At 48.1% G+C, this 23,424-nt stretch overlaps 1 protein-coding gene across 1 annotated transcript in view; it reads left to right on the plus strand.

Annotated features, from left to right (window-relative positions):
• The window catches only part of LOC119377529 (ATP-binding cassette sub-family A member 7), a 69,262-nt gene that overhangs the window by 29,436 nt on the left and 16,402 nt on the right, over positions 1-23,424 (plus strand). The window contains exons 10-17 of the mRNA XM_049411600.1: positions 3,591-3,801; positions 4,678-4,930; positions 9,656-9,913; positions 12,508-12,658; positions 16,318-16,491; positions 16,609-16,643; positions 18,365-18,780; positions 22,822-22,947. Of these exons, the coding sequence (XP_049267557.1) occupies positions 3,591-3,801; positions 4,678-4,930; positions 9,656-9,913; positions 12,508-12,658; positions 16,318-16,491; positions 16,609-16,643; positions 18,365-18,780; positions 22,822-22,947 (1,624 nt within the window). The remainder of the gene's footprint in view (positions 1-3,590; positions 3,802-4,677; positions 4,931-9,655; positions 9,914-12,507; positions 12,659-16,317; positions 16,492-16,608; positions 16,644-18,364; positions 18,781-22,821; positions 22,948-23,424) is intronic.

Below are 23,424 nucleotides of genomic sequence, written 5' to 3' on the forward strand. Positions count from 1 at the left end.
GCAGTCTCCGTTCTGACATATGCGAATCGTTCCACGCTGATCCGCAGTGTGCGCACTCTGGGGTATCGAAAACATACCACCGCATTCGCCAACGGTACTTTTGGCGAGGGATGTACCGCTACGTGCAGAAGTTCGTTCGCTCCTGCATCGATTGTCAGCGCCGCAAAGCTTCAACGCACCAGTCACCAGCAGGTCTACAGCCTTTACCTTGCCCTGACCGGCCGTTTGGGCGCGTTGGCATCGATTTGTATGGGCCACTTCCTCTGACGTCGGCTGGTAACCGCTGGGCCATCGTCGCTGTAGACCACCTTACGCGATACGCCGAAACTGCCGCCCTCCCCGCGGCTACAGCGCGCGATGTAGCCTCCTTCCTGCTCCACCGGTTCATGCTGCGCCACGGTCCACCCCAGGAGCTGCTCAGCGATCGAGGCCGTGTCTTCCTGTCGGAAGTCGTCGAAGCCATCCTCAAAGAGTGCAACGTTGTTCACCGCAAAACTACTGCTTACCACCCGCAGACGAATGGCCTCACCGAACGCTTTAACCGCACGCTCGGCGACATGCTATCGATGTACGTCGCCGCCGATCACACAAATTGGGATTCGATTCTGCCTTTCGTCACCTACGCCTACAATACCGCCCCTCAAAGCACCACTGGTTTCTCACCCTTTTTCTTATTGTACGGCAGGCACCCGTCGCACACAATCGACACATCCTTCCATACACGCCGGATCGATCGGAGTGTGCGCCTATTTCTGCCACAGCCAGACTTGCTGAGGAGTGTCGCGAGCTAGCCAGGACCTTTACTACGCAGGACCAAGAGCGGCAGAAGAGCATTCGCAGTGCCACCAACACTTCTGCACCCACGTTCCTCCCTGGAGCGCTCGTATGGCTCTCGGTTCCTACCACTGCAACTGGCCTCTCTTCCAAACTACTACCAAAATACGAAGGCCCCTACCGTGTCGTCGAACGCACATCCCCGGTCAACTACCTGATTGAACCTATTGAACCATCTTCGACATGCGCCGTCGAGGGCGCGACATTGTCAACGTGGAGCGCCTCAAGCCCTACCATGACCCGCTCATAGTGACCAGCTGTTAGGTCGCCAGGCGGCTCCCTTTTCGTACCCGGGGTAATTGTAGAGAAGCATTGGAACGCTCTAATGGGTCGTCCTCTCAAGCGCCTCCTAGTGGGTCACCCTCTTCGCCTATCCTCGGAGAGCACGCCCCTCGTGCTCGTGCTCGTGAGAGTCTGCGAGTCTGCGCTCTGTCGTTGTGCATCGTCGCCGTCAATCTCGCCGTCAATAACGTCTTAACAATATATTAATATTATAATATATATATATATATTATTATATTATATATATATATATATTATATAATATATATAATATATACTTCTTTGAGGCCACCAAGAACAAGCTGCCGGCCAAGTGCTAATAAAGTTTCTTCTCTCTCTCTCCTGTCACAACAATACTAGGAGCAGCTAAGGGGATGGATGAGCCTCCCCAATAGGATTGAAACGTGATAGCGTTACCGCACTCCGATTGCATCGTCTTCTCATTTCTTAGCGAGGTTTTGAATCAGACGATGGCCTAATTCTGATGCCCACAACAGCAAGTTTTTCATCCAAAATACGACTTGCTTGTTATTCCTCGGGTAGACGTCACCAAATCCATCACTATTGTCTTTTAGAGCAAGCTAGACCATGCTCAGACGCTTTATGGCCTTGAGCGGACGTCATCGTCACTTGTAGCTGCCGCCTCGAACCGTGAAAACTTTCGGCTCCTTTCTCAATGCCACGCGCACAGGAATTTCTAAAGGGAAACCGAAATGGTTTTAACAATTTCGTACAAACGCATTTAGTCGCTAAACAAAGTCCTAAGTATCTTATGCACACTGATTTAAAGGGACCGTGCAATGCTTCTTCGGCATGTTCAAAAAACGCTGCCTATTAGTAGTTCAGGCTCTTGAGATCACGTGAGCCAAACATGATAGCTCAGCACGTGGCCTGGCATGTACCATTATTCCTCAAAACCAGCTAGAAATCACTCGCCCTACTCTCGACAAATGATGCCCTAAACCAAAATGACACCGCCATATAAACCGATGGTCCACGGCCATTGGCTGATTTGAGGATCGTGTGCTGCATAGTTACCGCGGTGGCCGTGGGATGCCGGCACTTGCCCGCGCGCTCGCTCGCGATCACGTTGAATGTAAGCCGAGCGTTCGGTGAAAGAAAAAAAAACAAAGCAAAATGCGCTCAAGTTAATCACGCACGCTGACGAACGGGCATACCTTATTGCCTCCTTGTCATTCCCCAACCTGCCTAGCTTTCAGCGCGCTCGCTGGTAGGAAACCGCACAGAAAGCTCTTAAAGAGTGCGACTAATACCTGTAACTACGCTCGCACTTGACGGATTCTAAAAGTTTTTTGTGGCAGTGCAATCATGAGCAAAAATCTCCTTTAATGAGGCCATTCCTTGATTACTTGGAAAAGTGTCGCAGGCCTCATGTAATCTCTCGGCGTCGATTGTGTAATTTATTACAATACTCTAAACATCCGAATCGCTACAAATCGCAGCGATGCAGACAAACTAGTTTTCAACTTCCCGCTTCTATTCTACGTAAGATTGTCACATAATACGCAGCACAGACGACCGATCTGATTGTATGTGTCCAGTCTACGTCACCGAACCTCCGGTGGACAACGAGCATCGTCTGGCTGTGTTATAACGTTCTCCGCGTCGACGTGAGCTGCGCGAGGTGTTTATCTTCAGGTTTTTTTTCTCGGCCAACATGAATGGCTCTAGCTCAGTTGTGTGCCGCAAATCTAGCGATCTGTGACTTGTAAATGGTGCGACATCGTGTACGGCTGCACGGGCAACTGCCGAGCGGAGTCGCCTCAGCTCGTCGGTGCAGTGAGCTTCGGGCTCCCGCTATCCGATCAGCTCCGGGATCCACGCGTCTGCGGCCGTAACTTCACCCCTGAACACACAACCACATCGCCCGAGTTTACCATCATGGGTGATCGTTTTCAAATAATTTTTGTTTGTCCGCATACTTCTTGGAGATGGCAGATTTTCGGCATTCGGGAGAATAAAGTAAGCACGGCTGGTAGTGTTGCAGCAGCTGGCGGAGCAGATCTCAACCACTTCGCGATCCTCCTTCGTCTCCGCAGCCCGACGGCGTGCTGCCGGAGTTGATCGCGGAGTCCACGGAGAGGTTATCCCGGCTTAACCCGTCGAGTGCAATGCCGCCGCCAGCCACGGCTGCGCGTTCGACGAGTCGAGGAAACTCAGTTCTGAGAGGGAGGGTAGCATACACTTTCCCGCAGCTGTCCTGACACAAGGTGCGCCGCTTAAGTTATTGCGCTAATGATTTGATGATGACGTAGCATAAACGCTGAGAAAATGTCAAAAACACTTTTGAGGTCCCCTTACGACAACAACCCATTTACTTGCCGCCGTATTCACAAAAGAAACCTGCTTGTGACTCTTCATTCTTAACGCTAAGCCCACCATTAAGAGGTTTCAAGAAGGAACCTTGTAATGTCACGGAACTTGTCCGTGTTTCCGTGTCGCTCACCCTCTAGGTGCTCATTCTGGACGAGCCGACGGCTGGTCTGGACCCGCAGAGCCGTAATGAGGTTTGGGACCTGCTGCAGAAGATGAGGCGCACGTGCACCATGCTACTGACCACGCACGACATGGAGGAGGCGGACGTCGTGGGCGACCGAATCGCCATCCTGGCCGAAGGAACGATACGTTGTTGCGGATCGTCGCAGTTCCTCAAGCATCGATTCGGTACGCTGAGAGCGAACATAATATTCTCAGACTTAAGTGCAGTGGCTCTTCGGCCATTAGCGCTGTCCGGTCTCTCCGTGTATGTTGTACTTGTTTTTTTCTACGTGTCGGCTAATTCATTTTGCTGTTATGGAACACTCACTAGCCCGAACAGCTACCCTTCAGCCAGCCGACCCAAGTAAACTAAGATCGTGCTAATGAGCATTGGCAGTGTACGAGTAAACACGGTACATAAACTCGCGCGACATAGGAAGAGCCTTTCGTTAAACTGCACCGTTTTCGGTTTCCACTCATGTTTTTCTTTCTTTGTCTTGTAAAAAGTCGAGTATCGTACATCACAGTACTCATTATAGAATGCGGTTAGAAAGCGCCGGGTAATAATTGCTTAAAAGGGTTTTCCGAATATTCAGAAAGAGCCAACTGGTTAGAAAATCGGTCATTCTTTTTCAAGTCAGGAGGTATATTGTATACGTATAATATCGGAACATAAGCTAATACAATGGGCAATTAACTGTGAGAATAATTCATGAGAACAATTGAATTATTTCACTGAAATAGCAGACGGTCTGTTTGTGAGCAACCACGATCGTTGCGGCACCTGTCGGAGAACATCTCAAAAACGCGCTTCCTTCTACGTGACCGAAGAAATTCACTTCAGCAGCGGGAAGAAACTGAATATAAACACTAGGGATACACCAGCGCACACGAACGACGACGTGTGAGTTCGTACTTCGTTCCACATACGCAATTTATTGCTTCCTTTTTAAATTACGCCACGTCCCATTCAGTTTTTTTATGTGTGTATAACGTGCCACGCTACCCTGTCCAATGCTTCACCGATTGGTAATAATTACCGCAAATGGCATGCATGCGCAGGCACGGGTTATCACCTGGATATCGTCAAGCGGCCGCGACGATGTGACGTGGGAGGCGTCATAATGGTAGTGAAAACGTACGTACCCACTGTCCAGCTGGTGTCCGAAAGCACCGAAATACTGCGACTGTCTCTCGGAGTGACCTCGTCCGAAGGATTCGTGGACATGTTCAAGGTTCTCGAGCGCTTTCGTAAGAAGCTCGGTGTAGCGATGATGAGCGTCTCCGTCACCACCATGGAAGACGTCTACCTCAGGTAGGTTCGAGTATTCCGGGAAATCACAGCTGCCTTGATACAGTATATACTTTGATCGCAACCTCGACAAGCAGTCCGCATAAAGGAGTAGAGAGGCTCTGGTAACGGGGCAAGTTGTTTTACCTTTACTGCCGCAGTGGTTAGAGTTATAGCATGGAAGTGCGCCTTGCCAGTACATCGTATCACTTGGTTGGCATGAGTTCGTTCATGATGTCACATCCATTGGTGTGCTAATGTTGGCTCTTTAATTAAGTATTCTGTCGGAGAAAATGTAAATAGTTGTTCTTATTTAGAGATTCAGGCGGTCATTTCCAGTGGGAATGCTGTGATCGAGACCGAAAGCAGCCCATGTATTAGATCGTTTTCAGTCTGGTATAACTTGCGTAATTAACCTGCCGCGCGTTCATTTAGCGCAAAAAACAGAAGTAGTTCTGTCTGAATTCAATTTCTTCAAGTTGGATAAATTGCGGAGCAAGAAATTATTTCAGGAAATAACTATGCTCAATGCGTGAATCATCAACCCCAACCTATAAGCTCTGTGTGTAAGTTTAGGGTTTGTTACTTGGCTTCTGTTGTTCACAGCCTGCATATTAGGTGCGAACATCTCATCTTATACACGTCGATTTAATAACCTTGATTTTCATGCAGTGGTTCGCGAGTGTACCTTTAGATGAAAATTTCATGAAATCGGACCCTCTTTACGTAGGTATGTGGCAATGGGTCCTGCTTGTTCATTGACGGGTTTGACCCCCCCCCCCCGCCCCGGATTTTTGCATTTGTATGTGCATATAGCGTGACCGGGGTGAGATGACGATCTAATGAATATTTACACCAGTGAATCGGCAGCCAAACAATATGGCTGATGAGCCGCACGCGCAAGTGCCTCGCGTTCACTCGTCGTCTTCATCTACGGAGAGCACCGCGCTAGCTCATGGCTATGTCGCACCGTGACAACAGTATATACATGCGCACATGTGCAAACACGTGCACACGCGTACATAAAGACGTGCTTAACCCTCTCCCCTTCCCCCCTGCTCTGCCGAAGGAATGTCTGCTTCGCCATCTGGACACATTCTTAACTTTCCTGTCTTCTTCACTGTTTCCTGTGTTCGTCCGTTTCTGGCTGCATATATTTCCTTGATGCAGTGCACCAACTAGCCCAACAACGAGTTCTACTAAAAGTGCACTTAGTTTCGATAATACTGACGCATGTACTCTAACGTGAGGGCTGACGCTACGCCGCGCCATAAGTTACCATTTAAATGCCAGTGTTGTCGACGTGCCTGGTAAGCCCACGATGTGCAAACAGGTACTACACTTACAAAAACACGTCGATCCACCTCCTAACGCTTGGATCAAAGCCATAAAATACAGCATGTAGGTATACTCGCTGACTGCTTCGCATGAACCGATTCCCACAACGCGTGGGATCTGCCGAATTTTTTAAAATCATGTTTCATCATGTGTAGCGACAGCGCTAGCGACGAACTGTAGCGAAGGCCTACAACTTCATCGGGTTAGTGTAAGGGTTTTGCACTGGGGGCAAAAATATTCTGCTACATTTGCCTTAATTTTTCATTTGTTAGAGCGCTGCTATGCATAAAATTGGCGCTTTAGACAATCTCAAGCGTTGGCCGTTCGCTATTATTAGTGTCGCAAAGGACCATTGAGCCTTATTCCGTAACCCTTCGGTTTGAGGAGCGCTCGCTTGGGCAGCACGCAATTTCTCGTGCCCTTGAATGGCTCCGACACTACGGAAGCAGTGACGATTAGTGAGCTAGCAAAGCAAGTTCTTGCCTGGAGTTTCACGCCAACCGTTATGCCTGTAGTTTCACGCCAACATATTGCACAAATAGGAGGCTTGAACATAGCACAGGTCATCCTAACACTACTTTAATTGAGATGTCGTCATAGATGCCGCCTTCGTACGGACTACCTCTCATTTCTTCTTCATATCTGTGGCTGTTGTGACGAGCCTTTATATGGAAACGTGCGAATGTTCGAATACATCGACTACGAAATTGTATTGTCAGCTGTACATATATTGTCCTTTTAGAATAGGCCTTGAGGTGGAACAGCTACCTTTGACAGGTAAAATAGTTTTCGAAAAAACATCATCCCCATCAGCCTACATAATGTCCACTAGAGGACGAACGCCATCTCCCAAAGGATTCCAACCCACCCTGTCCTGCACAATATGAATTCCATTTTATGCCTGTAAAGTTCTTAGTATTGTCACTCCGTCTAACCCTTTGCCATCGTCGACCACGCTTCCCGCCATTCGGCGTCAATTTCTCCGCTCTAACCAACTGTTGGTTATCTTTCCTCATGACGTCACCTGCTGAGGTCGAGTTTTCCCTCTTTAGAGATCCAAGCATATCACCAAGCCCTATTTCTTCTTTGTTTCGCTGAGCCGTCTTTTTATCTTTTTGTTCCATCGCACGCTGTGTGATCCTTAGTCTCTCGACTTTCGTTGTAATTCAGCACGTTTCTGCACTATGTGTTAGAAGTGGCGAAATACGATGCCCGTGTACTTTCCCCTTTAGTGGCAGGGTGAAATGGCCGACGATTTGCTGAGAATTTCTACCGTATGCGCACCATCGCATTCCCATCCTTATTCATCGGTGGATGTACTTTACGTGAGTAGGCTCCCCTGTTAATGTTCGGCCTCGATATCCACAACCTACCGATTCAAAAGAACGGTTTTCTGTCAGAAAATCTCGCTCTCTCACTGTTAAATATTATTTGGTTGAATCAAATAGTGTGCAAGATGATAATGTGTCATATAATGAGATATGTAATGACTATGAATATGTAATAACTAATCAGTATGTAACAACTAAACGATACATTATATAGCTATAACATTAAATAATATTAGTTGTATAACATGAGAAAACACTGCTTCAAATTAACACAATATTCGTGAAAAATTACGATAACGTTTTTTTCCCGCGGGCAGAGTGCATGCATACAAGCATGGGTGCGGCGTTGAGCTGTTGATGAGCTGGAAAACGCAACCATTTCATTTGAGTTCATTTCATTTACTGGTACCCCCAGGCCAATGAAATTACACTGGGGAGTGATTAATAGAGAGGACTAAGTACATGCAAGCAAGACAGGTAGCAAATAATAAATAAGCATACGAGTTTTTCGGCTGCTTATTGCACAGTATTAGCAGTGTTGTTTTAAGAAGAAGATAGTCTTCAATGGCGGCGATGCTTGCGGGAAGGTGGTTCCAATTATGTGATGTGCGTGGAATAAAACTATGGTAAGAGTAATCAGCACGAAATGATATACTTCCAACTATGTGGGAGTTTTCAATGCGAACAGAATGAGAGGACCGGTTAGAGATTAGTTTACGCAGATGGCTGTTACGGAACAAAATTTTGTGAAAAAGGTAGAGGCAGAACGATAACGGCGAGAAGCAAGTCAAGGTAGACGGAGAGCTTGCTTTACGGAGGAGATACTGGCATTATCCGTACTGTGAACTTTTACGTGCCTCTAAGGTATCTGCTTATCTCTCTTTCTGCTCCATTGGTGCTTTATTCACTAGCACGTGTACATTATTTCATTTTTAAAACAACCGGTTTCATACTAGGAAACTGTTCTAAAATATTCCATTTGGTTCGCGTCAGGCACAGCCCCTTTGGTATTCGCAAGTCTCATAAAACAACTATTAGCGCCCCCCCAGACGTTTGTTATTTTTTTTCACCGGCCATTTATGTAGGCCAAGAGGCCCAAATTAAACTTGCACGTGCCGAGCCTGTTAGCTTAAGCGCGTTTTATTCACGAAAATTATGCACAGAAAATATGCAAACACTCACGTGCTCTCAGTACATAAGCGTGATTTTTCATTCATACTTTCTGATTTCTATGCATATCTCGCGAAAAGCGTCACGAGAAACATTCCTGTACACCACCATGCTGCTATTTAAGATAATATTGTTACGTGAATGACGACTCGGTAGACTGTAGTCCGTAGACTATCTACACGATATATTTACAGGAGTGGTTCCAGCGCTGACCGGTTCAGCCAAGAGCCCGAGCAGAGAGAGATCTTCCTTCTCTTCGTCCGGCACACACGCGCATGGTTCAAGGGGCTGGCAGTATGCATGTAGCAATATATATTTTCTTGCATGTCCTGCTCTTTCATTTCTGCCTTGTACACTTGTACTTTGGTACATGCATAGCGCCGTTTTCCTGCTTTATAATGTAAACTCTCGCTCACACTGCGAATATTACCGCTCGCGCGACCATTACTCGCAAAGTGACTGGTCACAAATGGTCGCTTCGGTTGCGAAGCAACTACTCTGGCACATCCGCCCGCTGCTCGATTTTTCGGTCGCGCGACTGCAGTGCGCAAGTCTCTGAACCAATAAGGTGCGCAGCAACAGGACGTCAGTCTATTTTACGGGGCAATGGCAATGCTAGCAGACGTGAATTTTGCGTGCCGACGGGTCTATATGCCGCAACGCAGGTGTGAACATCCGTCGCCACGATTCACGTTTTCGTCGCCAGCCGCAAATGGTCGCGCGGCCAGTGATAGTCACAGGTGTGAATAAACGTTTAGTGTTTTGCTCCGCATGCTCCTGTTTTGCATTGTACGGAAATATTATCAGGACGTATAGCCTTTAGTCCTGCTTCGATCATCGGCGCACTTCTGCAGAGATACACGTCAAAGAGTACAGAAAACAAGTTCATTCACTCGCACTGCCATCGCAGAATTGCGGACGAGCTGATAGAGGAGCAGGCGGACATGCTGACGTCCGGCGGCCAGAAGCAAACGCAGGAGCCCGTGGACATCAAAGCGCTGCGCGAAAAGTGCGAGGGCTGCGTGTGGCGTAAATCGTCGCTGCAGGCGCTGCTGGCGCTGCTCCGCAAACGCATCCAGTTCGCCCGCCATCAGTGGATGCTGCCGGTGCTGGGAATCGTCGCGCCAGCATTGCTGCTCGCCCTGCAGGGAATCCGCGAAAGAGGAAAGTACGTGATCTCGCGAGAAGCACGAGAGGATACAAATATTCAGTAGCTAGGGCTACGCTGATCCAAGGGTCCCGAAACAGCTGCAAAACCACTGCGCTGTACAGCTCGAAGGAACGTCAGAATGCGAAGCTAAACATGTTGCAGTGGCTTAGCTCCGCTATGCCAGGATAAGGTAGCGTTAGCAAAGATTCAGCTAATTAGTCTTAGCTTTCATGATTGCCTTGGATCAGCTTGATGATCATGCTTACTGCTGCTCCAATAACACACACACGGTATACGTATTATGTGGCACATGTATATTTATTTTGCCAGGCAACTACTTCGGGATCCGTTGAGTTAAGCTTCTCCGCTCTTTTGCGGCGTTGAGCAGCATTTGGCTCTCCTTCTCCGTGGCTATACCACATTGGCAAACGCCAGTGAGAGGCGCTACCAAGCGGCTCCAGCGCAGTGTCATACGGCGACTGCACAGCGAAGGCGAATAGCTGGGCGCGCGCCGGCGCCAGTACGTCTACCTCGGCTACGACGTCACTTCTTAGGAAAGCGCAGACCGGCGGCGGCGAGTCGCGCGCTGCAGTGGCGCAGGGCGAGAAAGCTGCCGGCTGCGGTGCGTGACATCACTAATCCTCGCGCATGCGCAGCACGGCTCTTGAGGATCCACGCGAAACTGGCTCGGCTAGGCCAGTGTAGCTAACGCTACAAAACCAAAGGTGCTGCAGAGAATACCATAAGGGTACAGAGGTCATAACCGTACGAAAGAGTAATAGAGAAGCGTGAACAGTATCGAATAAATAATTTTTTGCTGATTTTATATTGTCAATTATTTACATATATTGCCAGTCATGATCTCTGATTTGATCGACAATACAAATTAAGTATTGATTTAATTATATATTGTTGGTCCCGTCAGTAATCCTAACTGGTAGTATATGTACAGTCATCAGCAGGCTTAAACGCTCCGCAGCGTGTCTTGAAACGGTTTGATTGGCGCCAGCGTCGCGTAGCTTTGGGTTGTGTTGCCGAGATGTTACTGTCAAGATTACCGATGCATTATCTCGCCAACAGCGCCCAGCGCTTCGCGGCTGGCATCAGCCAAACCAGTTCAGGCCACGCGGCGTAGCGTTCCCGTTAAGCTTGCTGACGACTGTACACAATTTACAATATCAACGAAATTCAGAGGTAAGCAGAAAGGGGCACAAGTGATAAAAAATCGTTGTTATTCTCGGAATAATAAATTGCAGCAAAATCTGAAAGTGGCGGACAGGTAATAAATTCTGTTGCGAAATCAGTAATAAGCAACTGCACAATAAAAATAATCGAGAATGGATAAAACGGTTGACAGTAATCTGAAGATAATACAAAGCAGTAGACTTAAGGGTAAACAACAGATAAAGATGTAGCCATTTAGCATACGTAAATAAATGCACTTATTTATCAACAAGGTAGTACATTTGAAAAAAGAAATTTGATAAAAGAAAGGAGCCCTAGTGCGTTACGCCGCAATGATTATACAGCACAGTCGAGAGGCCCTCCACACTGAACCACGGGACAACCAGTGTTGCGGCAATGTTTGATAGGGTAATACATGCTGCCTGAGCGGGCGTTCCAGTACATGGATTTGTGGACTAATAAATATCCAACATTCGTCGTGGATAGTGCCATATAAAAGTAAAAAAAGAGTGCTTTCTGATCGTCGATATTCTTTTGGAAGCATACACAAATTGTGCAGAGCCTCGGAAGGATATTAGTATTCGGCGTCTTAGCGGCACGCGGTTCTGGAGCACATTTGTTCAGCACTTGTAACTCTTCTTATTAAGGCGAGAACCTTTGATGCATCATCGAGCGCGAAAATAGACCGTCTGCGTCGGCGTCCCGCGGCGACGGACACAGCACGAGTGATGCAAAACATCACCTGATGACGTCCCCATATGACGTCATCGTGACGCGCCGATCGCAAAAATTGTGACGTCATCATGACGTCACATATTCTGGCTTGACGTTACGCCAAATAATGCCGTTATCACATGGCATCATAGTTTGGTCAAAGGTGGGCCGATCACGGAGGCAGTGCATAACCACATTAGGTGCACAGAGCTTTCGGAGGGTGGCGGGGCAGAATCGATACATCGGCTGAGAAGAAAAAGAAGCTGGCTTTTGCCTTCGCATCGTCTTAGGTGAATGCACACGGGTCCATGTGAGTTTTTTTTCTTTTGCACTGAGTCTTCTGAAGTCTTCAAAGAGAGGAGGACCAAGTGACAGCTGCTGTCGTGAGCTTTATGGGCTAAAGATGGTATTAATGGAGGCATGGAAGTGGTTCAGTCTCTTTCGTGCGATGTCTGATCAACGGGTGTCTTTATTAACGATAGCTCAGCACGAAATAAAATGTCGAAATAAAATGTACTAAGCTACGTTCAGTACTTGCGCCTTATTTTAAAGGAAGCGTAAGACACGGAAGCACGAGAGAAAGAAGATCACAGGGCGAGGCGACGACAGCGCCTTGTCCTGTGGTCTTTTTTGTTCGCACTGCCTTTAATATTGACGCTTAACCAACTAGTCCCTCTTACATTCTTTTGCGCCTCATTCCTGCTGTTCCCCAGGGCCACGACCACAGAAGTAGTGAAGGACGTGTACCCTTACGACCTCAAAGTGATGTACAACTTCAGCATCGCCTCCGTGATCACGGCCGATGAGGAGTCCGTGCTGGTGTCTCAGTACTACCGCCAGTACCTCGAGCAAAAAGGGCTCCCCGTAAGTGCCTTGCCTTAAATTGGGTAGCGAGTTGGGCAAGTTGGCGAGTTGGCAAGCTCGAGCCTGTAACATTTTTCATTGAGCGAATGATGTTTGTACAGCTCCGTGTGAAAAATATCTTGACGGGAGGCGATTCTGTGACCTGTGCCACATCGTCGTCGTCATTTTATGACGACGACGTTGTGGCTTTCTTGTGGGGCACGTGATGCTACAGTTACAGCGTGGTTTGCCGTCTCTCGTGTTTATACTTTCCGCATATAGTTTTCTCATGTAACATCGTCGGCAAACTCACCGTGACATAGCTTAGCAGCAAAAGTCTCCCTCTGCGAAGCTAGAGAACGCAGGTTCGATTGCGGGCCGCAGCAGCTGCATCGAGAAATGTGAGAAGCACTTGCGATCGCCGAGGAAAAGGAGAACTGCGTAAGCACTCCCTTCATATTGCCTACTGAAGCTGAGATAAGTTTTGCAAGGGAAAACGGGTGCAATCGAGCGTTGCTGTTCGAGCGCACAGCCCCGTCACTCGTCTTTATCTTGTCTTGTCTCCCATCTCCCCTATACCTTACCTTGTATATGAGCGTGTTTCCTAATAGTAATATTATGTTGGTAGTTAGCATTGCGCATGTCCACTTGTCCTTTCTTCGTCGTCATTTAGTCCTTCTGTAACTGTTATACCAAGCGCCTTTCAACGTCGCTGCGTTATGTGCAACGGGGACTGCGATACGGACACTTTGGCCGGATTGCGATTTTGCTTGGTCCGATGATTGTGAGTGATCGTACGTCTCGGTAGTGATTGTAGGTGCCCGTCCGCATCATCTATTTCGGTACCCTGTAGCAGGAGCAGTTTTGATACAATATTTAAAAGTGTGATCGTATATAGTCGTGCTCGACTGAAATTGACCGTGTGGTATAGGTGTGGTGTAGCCACTTTTTTTTTCGTTCAAGCCCCGGCTCTGATCAATATTTTCGATCGCGATCAGGAGCTGTCGCTCCTACACGGGTACAACCACCCGGTTTCTAGCAGGTTGATGTCATTCTACATGACGGCGCAATCAGAAGCTTAATATCGCCGCCGACTGAATCTTAGACCGACTTCTTAGACCGACTGGATCTTAGACTATGAAAAGTGCCCATGTCACAGCACGCGCAATCCAGCACGCGTTGAATAGCGATTGAAAATGAGCGTTTTGGGCAAAAAGTGTGTAGCGTCACATCCAGATGTATTAACAACCAAGGTGCTAAATAAATTCGGCCTATTGATTATTCCTACTGCTCCGGTTTGCTGGCGCAGCCTGCTAACTGGCCGTGAACCGCTCGGGGCTACGATGACGTTTTTTCGACTTGTGCGTCCTAGCAAACTCTTTCAGAATTTTCTTAACAATGGTGCTTGCCGATGATAATCCTAGTTTCGGTAGTATAGTCGCACGGGCTAAATAGTGAGAGATAGCGCCGAAGGCCCACCGTGAAGTATCTACGTATCATACTTCCCCTGTGACACGAGCAAACCACTGACATTGGCAAAATAAAGTCAAATGCGGACAGCGAATAGCACGCTGAACGTAACTTCAGTAACTGCTGATCCTTACGTGTGAACGTAACTTTAGACAACAGTGTTTCCGGCAGCAAAGCGCCACTGAGAGCTGCACTGTTGAGGCAGTAGGGAGCCCTGCCGGAGCTCTCCGCACCGCACTCCATGCAAAATCGCTGATCAGTCGTTAGCACAGTCTTTCTTCTTTTGATAAAGGCAAGTCTTCGTTGCAAGTCTTCGTTGCATATCCTCATCTAGTGCGAAAATACATAATGTACCGCGTCACTGTTTAGGCGCACCGACTTCATAGTTGAGCATTCGAGACGGGATCAGCACGTACTCTCTGTTTCTTGACTAATTCGGGCGTAGACACACTTGCTTTTGTGTAGGTTTGTAGATTTCGCCCTTCCTTAACAGCAGTGACACACTTTGCTGCCATCGTCTGGTTTTGGGGGATTTTTGAAATGTCAGTTGATTGCGGACGTGGGTGCTGTTGCAGCGAAGTGCCGCGCATAACTTCGGCATGGCGAGTCCTCTTCAATTCGGCGCACAGGGAGCAGCAAAGCCCGTGCCTGCATAAGCAGTGAACAACGTTCGCAAGAAACTTGGAGATGAAGTATCCTTGAACACAGTATGTCGCTGGCGCCGAAGTTTGGACAAGTGGTCTTGTATTTTTCAAGGTTCCTACTGCCTTGAAGGCTGCCTGAAGAAAAGACCTTGAGGAGAGCTGTGAGGTGGGCTAGTTGGTGTTCATTGATCTTCAGAGGTGCGCTTAGGTAATACAGACACAGTACGAATGAAATCAAGGAGACAGTACGACGAGCTCTCGTTGTATCGCACTCGTCTTATTGTGTCCTGTATTTTATTAGTCCTGTGTCTGTATTAACTAAGCGCAGCTTTGAAGATTAAGACAAAACCGCTTGTCGAAACGTTGACTCTAGCGACCCCCTATGTTCAAAAATATTTCTCTCTTCAAGCCTCCAACTCCTCCTGAACTTTTGCCTTGTTAAGCTCTGCGCGCGTCGTCTAGTGTTGTCCTGCTGTGTGTGTGCATGCGTGTGTGTGTTTTTTTCGATGTTCCTTGAAGTATGTGCAGCCAACAAGTCCAAGAACCGCACTTGTTTAGAATCTTCAACTGTAAGAACACAACGGTATGTGGCGGCAAGCAAGCCTAGTGAGCCGCGCGAACAAGTGCTGTGATCCTGTGCGTCCGTTTCGTTGACGTCACTTTTTCGTGTTTGCCTCTCTGTCGTCCTCGAAACCTACGCTCTCCGTGCACTGGGGAGTTCCTGCGGATGAAGTTGCATGGCCCGCTTATATCGCCGTTGTAGAACTAAATATTTCGAAAACAACCTATGCAGGCATATTAAAAGAGGTAAGGATTCCGAATTACCGGTAAATTGGAGAATTCAAAACCAATTCATTGTTACGTTATTGCGATGAAGATTTACGGAGTGTAGGGACATTCCACATTGCCATATAGAAAAATGCATCAGCAGGACGCTTTCCTATGAGCGCGCTGTTGTAATTAGCGGCACACCCGCGTAGCCCGCGCAGTCTGCGCTTTTACGCATGGTATCTGAGATGGCTGCCTAGCTGGTGGGCGCTAACATTGAGATATAACCTGTATCATCGGGTATTTGTATTACAGCTCTTTGCGTATGAGATCGCACCGGCGTCGCAAATGCAAGCATTTCGCACGTACTCTACTCTCGCTCCTCTCGGGAATTTCTCTATTTAAGTGCTGTGGCTCGTTGCGGCACGCCTGGCAAGTGAGCGCGTTACGCCACTTTGTTTCGACGCATTCGGCATACGTGGCGCGAAAGTACGCGTTCTCCGCGTGCATGTCTTACTGCCAAGCTTGCACTTGCTGCAGCCGGCTCTTGTGCGGCAACGCTAACTCGTCTGGCTGCATTGCCTCAGTATTCCGTGTTACATGTGGTTTGAGCATGTCTAGCACCCGCAAAATTTTAAAGCTTCATTTTGTATTTGTACGGCGGCGAGCAGAGGTTCTATAGGCTCGTATCTGCTGTCGCCGTCTCAGAATTTTATGACGAAAATTACGTGCCACGAAATGCCAATTTTATTCGCATTATTCAAGCTCATAGTACTTGGGTGCAATGGAATCTTACAGTGTGCACGAGTGCGCGACATCACGGATTATCTCCTGGAGGTGGGCTCTCGCAGCATGGAGGAATACGCGCAGCACGCGGTGGGCGGTAGCTTCTTCCTCATTGGCAAGAAAGCGCAAGGCAGCAAGACGCAAGCGGGGGAGTCGTCCAGCTGGGAGTCTCTAAAGATTACGAAGGCAGGCTGGCGATCGCCTGGTACGCAATTAAGGCAGTCATTTGACTGTGGCAGTCGTATGAGGCAGACTGATGTATGAGGTAGTCGTATGATGGGTTGCGTTAACATGTTCATTTAGACCTTCTACAAGGACCCCATGGACAGTGAGATACCGTACAGTGGCGACACTAGACAATGACACTGAGTACCTCACAAATGAGCTGTCTCGTTGCGCCGTATTCGTTGTAGCGAATGATGCTTCTGAGCACCATTTGATGACAAAAATAGCCGAAATTAACGCTCACTGTATGTTCCCGTTTTCTAGTGTCATCAAAAGAAAGCTAACGTATATTTAGAAACTAGCCCTCGAATTGTTGTTATCTCTGCCTCAAATAAGCTGCTGTTTAAAGGCTTGGAATCGGTATCGTCTCGCACGCATATGAGTGCCAGAATACGCATGAACACCGTCGCTTGACACTTCATTACCGTATTTACTCGAATCTAAGCCGATGTTTTTTTTTTTCGAAAAAAGGATGTGCGAAAGTGGGGGGGGGGGGGGGGGGGGGTGTCGGCTTAGATTCGAGTACAATAAATAGGTTTTTTTTTTCTTTTCTGGACTTGCAAATGTCGACGGTCGGCTTAGAATCGGGGCCGGCCTAGATTCGTGTAAATAGGGTATTATCTTCTAAATGATATGGCACGTGCTGCGGGATAGAGCAACTAGCGGTTGTCATAAGAATTCATTTTAAATTGGGCCCCGCACATTGAGAAACAATATGGTATTAAAATCTGGTTGTAGAAGTAGGATTATGAGGGATTTTTCGGGGACCTGCAAAAACGGCCCGGATAGACCAACCTTGGTCTGCCTGCAAAAATTCTGCATCATTGACACGAGTGTGTACAGCGTCACGAAAGCAGTAAAACGACAACGACTACGACGCCGCGGTTTCCGCACCCCATCGTTCTGCAAGGTGGCTATCCTAAATTGTGAAGCACAACGCCTATAAATCTACCGCATTAAAATAAAACACGGTTAAAAAAAATTACGTAAGCGTTGGACTTACATGTACTGGTCGACAAAGCATCTCTATTACTACCCTATGATCGGCGTCAATACCATATATCAGTATTTACTTGGAAATCCCAGCGGCAAAAGAGTATGTGCGTTTCAGCGGCGCGTGGCAGATATATCCGAGAGAAAAAAGGAAGCTTCAATGTTCGTTCGTTGTGTACTTTCTTGGAAGTACTCAAAATTTTCCAACTGAGTATTTACGGAAGTAAGTCTGTAGCGTATACAAGTACGCGCTACTGACACACTTCCGTAAATATGGTGCTACGTTCCGTTGAAGGGGGTGTGGGTTATGAATGTTTACAATAACTATGTGCAGCATTGAAGGGCACACGGACACAGGTTTCCCGAGCAATGGTTGCACTCGCATATCTTTTTCGATTGATAAGAAAAGGTTGTTATGGTTCTTTAAAGTAACCACAACATACGCTTTCATTCGTCTAAGTCCCTTGCCTCCTACACTCTAGAAACAGTGGTATCGTTTAGGGCAACTTTCTGCCACTCAATAATCACGCTTTCGCAGCTCTTCTATAGCTGTCATTTTCTCTGCCTGCCTGCCTTTGCTATGCCGCGCGCCCGATACCTCTATGTCATCAGCGGCTTGCATGCTGTCAGCGTTACACAGCATTTTGACAGAAGAGCTATATACACCGAGTTTTGAGAAAGGAGACGCAGGCGAGGAAGATAAGGATCACTCTTGTACGATAGAAAGACTCCCCAATGGGTGAAGTGTTTACACTGTACGGTGTAAGGCTTTTAGTACAGCCAGATTAATCAAGCATGCGGGTGTACAATGATTTACAGTCTACTGAAAACTTGGTTACAGGTACAGCGGTGAGCTGTACCACAGCGCTATTATCGCGCTGAACCTGGTTCACACGTCGCTCCTGCGCTGGACCGTCGGCGATGACACGGCGTCCATCAAGCTCCGCGTGCGGCCCCAGAAGCAGCTGGAGGAGGCAATCGCCTACGACCCGGATTCGCCCGATGTCATCCAGCGGCATTTGGAGCGCTTCACGCTCGGAGCGATGTCGGTGGCCATGATGACCGCCGCGTGCGGCCTGTTCCCCGTTGTGGACCGTAGGAGCGGCTTTCGCCAGCTACAGATGCTCACGGGCCTCCCTCTCCGCATCTATTGGCTGGCGAACTTCATGTTCGACCTGTTCGTCTACTTGCTGTCCTGCGGCAGCTTCTTCTCCGCCATGTTCTACTACTACGGCACCTTTTTCATCGAGATGATGAGTCAGTTACTCCGGTTACAGAAATACTGACATAAGGCGAATCAATCGAGGTCTTTATTTGACATAGCCATGCGAAGCCAACAACACATCAAGACAAGGAAAGGAGGCGCGGGGTAGTTTGTTGATTTCATTTGAACTGTAACAATTATGTAGTTGACGAAAGAAGATAACTTGTATAAGGGCTCGTTTTTCTAGGTTAGATACTAGACACAAACTTGATGAGAACCAGCAGGCGATCAAGCCAAGGAAAGTAGAGGGGACGTTAGTTGAAATAATTGTGATATAAATGTGAGTAAAATAAACAGCCCGAAAAGACAACTTGCCCCCGGCAGGGACCGAACCTGCAACTTTCGAATGACGCGTCGGATGTTCTACTAATTGATCTACGGCGGCGGTTGTCCACCCGTCCACTTCATTGAGCATATCCGTGCATCTAAACTTGGCAGTGTTAGTCAGCGCCGCTCATGGCCATGGTGGCGAGTGCGGAACACCTTTTTTTGCCTGATGGCGTCACGTAAAACGTGATCGTTCGACGAGCTGGCAGCTAGCGAAAAGCCCCTCGCATGCTACCTGAAGGCATGAAGTCGGCCAGAACGAGACCCTCACTATGAATGAACGAAAGAAGCGGAACTTTATTAGGGGCTCGTCTTTCTTTGTTAGGCACAAGATTTAATCAGAACCACCAGGCAATCTACCGGTATATTTGTGCATTTAAACTTGGGAGTGTTAGTCAGTGGGGGTTAAGAGATGCGTCACTCTAGCAGCAACCATGAACTTTGCCCATAAGGGCGCGGTCGCGAGCGCTGGTCCGCGCTGTCTCCACAGACATCAAGAGACTGCTCGTAGACTTGACGTGATCTCAGCACTTAGCGCTTAGAAATCTGACAGCACGAAAACCGCTTCGGTCTCTGGAACGGCTATATACCCTTAAACGAGCAATTTGTTGAGTTAGGCGAGAACGTATCAAAAAGAGTTAGCTACCGGCCTTACTTCGTATAACATTCGAATTGTTGCTACCGCATTCAACCAGCCGTCGGAAAAGCGCATTCATCCTGTATCGTTGTGAGAAATATCGTATACGAATACACACGAGCAAATCTCAACTAAGTAGAGATAATAGTATCTCTTGTATTCTGTGGCCTCTGGAGGATGCATGGGGAAGTGTGTAACAGCAGCTGCACGCATTAGCAGCGAACAGCTGTCGATATGCCATGTTGGAAGTACGGTTGGAAAACAGCCTGACACTTCTTATTGCGTTGATTCCTGCTAGAACCACGATATATGCACTACATAATGTGCATATGTGCTGCTTTTGTATTAGGGGATGGTGCACTGCCGCTGCTGCTATGATGGGGCTTTTCCCCGGGTCGCGTTTTTCGCTGTTTATGTACGCGTAACCAATGAGGTTTTTGCCAGCGCAGCTCGTGACGCTGGCCAACACTACGATGGTTGTGCATCGTTATGTGCGGTAGTTTAACTGGCCACGAGGATGCTAAGTTCTCCTGCATCTGTCTCAATGAAATTCAGAGGCTTAGAGTTTATAACTCCTTGAACCTCAGCCAGAATTGTCGATACCTTCTACCGGTTCAGAAGAACTGGCGCGATAATTTTTTGTAGCGGGAGCTTCACGGATCGTATGAGGCACTCCACTATCTACCCCAAAAGAGCCCTTTGGCGCAATGAACCTCAAAAATATCGTTGGTGGGGAGGTGACCAGCGACTTTCTCTTTCGAGACCATTCGGAGTAGTCGCATCATGTCCGCTGATGCCTTGTGGAGGGTCTGTACGTTGGCGGAGTAGATCACGCTAGGTAATTCTCTTCTAGCAACAAACCGTCGCATGTACAGTACGAAAGCCTCGGATGTCATTTTCGAAACAAGCTCGAGGTATACTGCTCTAGATACAGCGTACAGAAAAAGTGCAACCAAACAGTTCATGTCGCCTGTTTTCGTACTTGGATAAAGCGACCCGGCCAAGAACACTCTTACAGCTTCGAATGGATTCCTCAGTGACACTCGATGACTTGCCAACAGAGCGTTCTCAGCTCTTCCTGGGCCCACACTGAAACGCTTGCACACATTGCAGTAGTGCACCGTCAAACTTCGGACTACAAAAAAAAAGCGTATGCCCGTCACAAAGTACGGATGCCAGTCCCCCACTTCTATCGAACCGTAAGAAGGGCTAATACACCTCTGGATTACGAAACCCGCTAAGTGGCTGAACATCCCTCTTCCATTGTCTATGACCCACTGGAATCTAATCGTTCTGAAGAGGGAAATGAAGGAACAAACATGGCTGATCCCTCTGTCATAGGAATCGGTATAACATGAAAGTGAAACGTGTCTTCACAGACGTAGTTGAGCGCTTGTTGTGCATTTTTTCGCCCCAAGCGCGAAGGAATGAATGATACAGCATCAAATTGTAATGTTACGCGAAGAACGGCAAGCCGCTCGAAACTTGCAATGCGCTGCTCAAGCAGAAAGGACGCACGGAACGAACATACACAGGATGAGCGCGAACTGTCACAGTTGTAACTTATTTCTGTGTGAGCAGCGCGCTCCTTTCGCAAAAGCGGCCGCTGCAGTGAGCGAGGTGACCTTCGTGCTCTCAACGGAAACTTGTAGGCAGAGCGCAAGACGTACAGACCACCGAGATCACGAGATAAGCGCCCGCACGAGCGACCACGCCCTGTCGAGGCGCGCGCTAATCCGCGTGGGGGACGACTTTTAAAGCGCGCTCTTCGAGCCCTTCGCGCCACCTCGCTGGTGATAACGAAAACACGCTGTACCGCCCATCTCTGAGTACCGCCACCGGCAAATGATGTACGTAAATAGCTCGCCGTAAGCAAAGCAGAGAGCATGCCGTCTGTGGCGGAGTCGTTTCGCGCTGCGCGCTGGCGATCGAAAGGTCGTAAGTTCGACTCCTGGTGACGGAACCTTTTCTTATAGTTTTTTCTTTGCCATCTGTTAGTCTTTGTATTTAACAACGTCATATCCGTGACGGAAATGCATCAGTAGAGCAGTGGTGGACCCCGGCATAAAACACTTTCGTGTTAAAAAAAACGTCCTTGAAGCTGTGTAAGCGCATCTCAATGCAAGTCTTGAACCAGGGCTCTGTTTGTGAAATGTGTCTAAAAAGGCTGGTTGGACTGCAGTACGATCGGGTGCTTAACGTATCGGGGGATTCGCGAGAGATAAGCGGCCTCCAAGAGGAAGAACTCCGTTTAAGAACTCTATTTAAGAACTCCGTGTAGTCAGTTTGAACACTTCTCAAGCCAATACTTATGTAGGCCAACATTTTGAGCCAACAAAGGCAGCCGAAGGCTCCAATCGCGGCAACGGTGACGCCTTAATGGGAGCTACACGTGACATTGCAGTCGACAACGTCGGGTTTCGGGAGTTATCACAACGTTAATCGCTGCTCCGTATGCCACTGGACTGGCATCACAGATGACGTGTACATACCAGAAGCAGGCTGCGCATCATATTCACTACATATACGGGTCAATTCGGGCCCTTGCATCTACAAAGTTATAGCCGTTCTGTTGTCGGTAATATCCAGACACACCACTCAAACTGAATGTCCCATTTACCATCTCAAGAGGCACACTTAGAAAAACGAAAAAAAAAAAAAAACGTTACTGGTTATGTGGGCGCTAGGGGTAGACTCCCGCTGATGCTTGCGGTGGAGTCACACGTTATACCACGTATTAGCGATACATTCCTTTCTATTTGCACTACAGACAATTCAGGTAGGCTTTGGATCATTAAGCACACAAATGCAAAGCTGTGTGAACACGCCATAGTTTCAGCGCCGATCAAGCTGTAGGCTCGCCACGTATGAGTCCTGTCGTTTGGCACGAGTTGAAGGATAGCCTTGGCACTGTTTGCTGAGCGTGTAGGCACATTATTGCGCGCAATAAACGGCACACGTATATTTACCTAACATTTACTTCTTCTGAAGACTGTGGACAAGTTTTATACAGCCCACTGAGCCAGAGTCTTGGTAGCGATTGAAATCCCAGTGTTCTACTTCTTCGCAGCACTCATCGTGTTTATTTTCGTGTGCTACGGCTTCTGTGCTGTGCCGATGTCCTACCTTCTGACCCTGGCTGCGGACACTCCAACCACAGGCTACGCTCTTGTCCTGCTCGCGAGTTTCTTTGGAGGTGAGTACACACACTTCGCTGTCAAGAAGGCCGGCCTATAGGAAAGGAAGTTTTAGGGGAAGCAGTTACACCAGCAACATAGGAGATTGCGGTACGCTTCAACACTATCTCCAGATGCAAGCTCGCTACTACCGTAGGCCATAGGCGTGCGCACAGGGGGGGGGGGGCAAGGGGGGCGGGCGCCCCCTCCCCCCTATTCACCTAAGAGGGGGGCGCAAATACAGCCCCACACATTGATATAATAGCAACGGGGGGGGAGTGCAATGTCAGCGCTATATATTTACATATTTGGGAGGGGGGCCGCCGTGACGAACCTTCGCCCCCTCTTAACGGGAACCCTGCGCACGCCTATGCCGTAGGCAAAAGACTTTTAAGCAAATCGAACGTTCTTCAATTGATGGAATGTAGTTTCAACAATAAACATTTTGTGGCACAGTAATGCGAAGCAGGCAGCGAACAGCTTTCTATGCCGCGATG

This window comes from Rhipicephalus sanguineus, unplaced genomic scaffold (genome assembly GCF_013339695.2).
Source record: "Rhipicephalus sanguineus isolate Rsan-2018 unplaced genomic scaffold, BIME_Rsan_1.4 Seq484, whole genome shotgun sequence".
In the NCBI taxonomy this organism is placed as follows: Eukaryota; Metazoa; Arthropoda; class Arachnida; order Ixodida; family Ixodidae; genus Rhipicephalus; species Rhipicephalus sanguineus.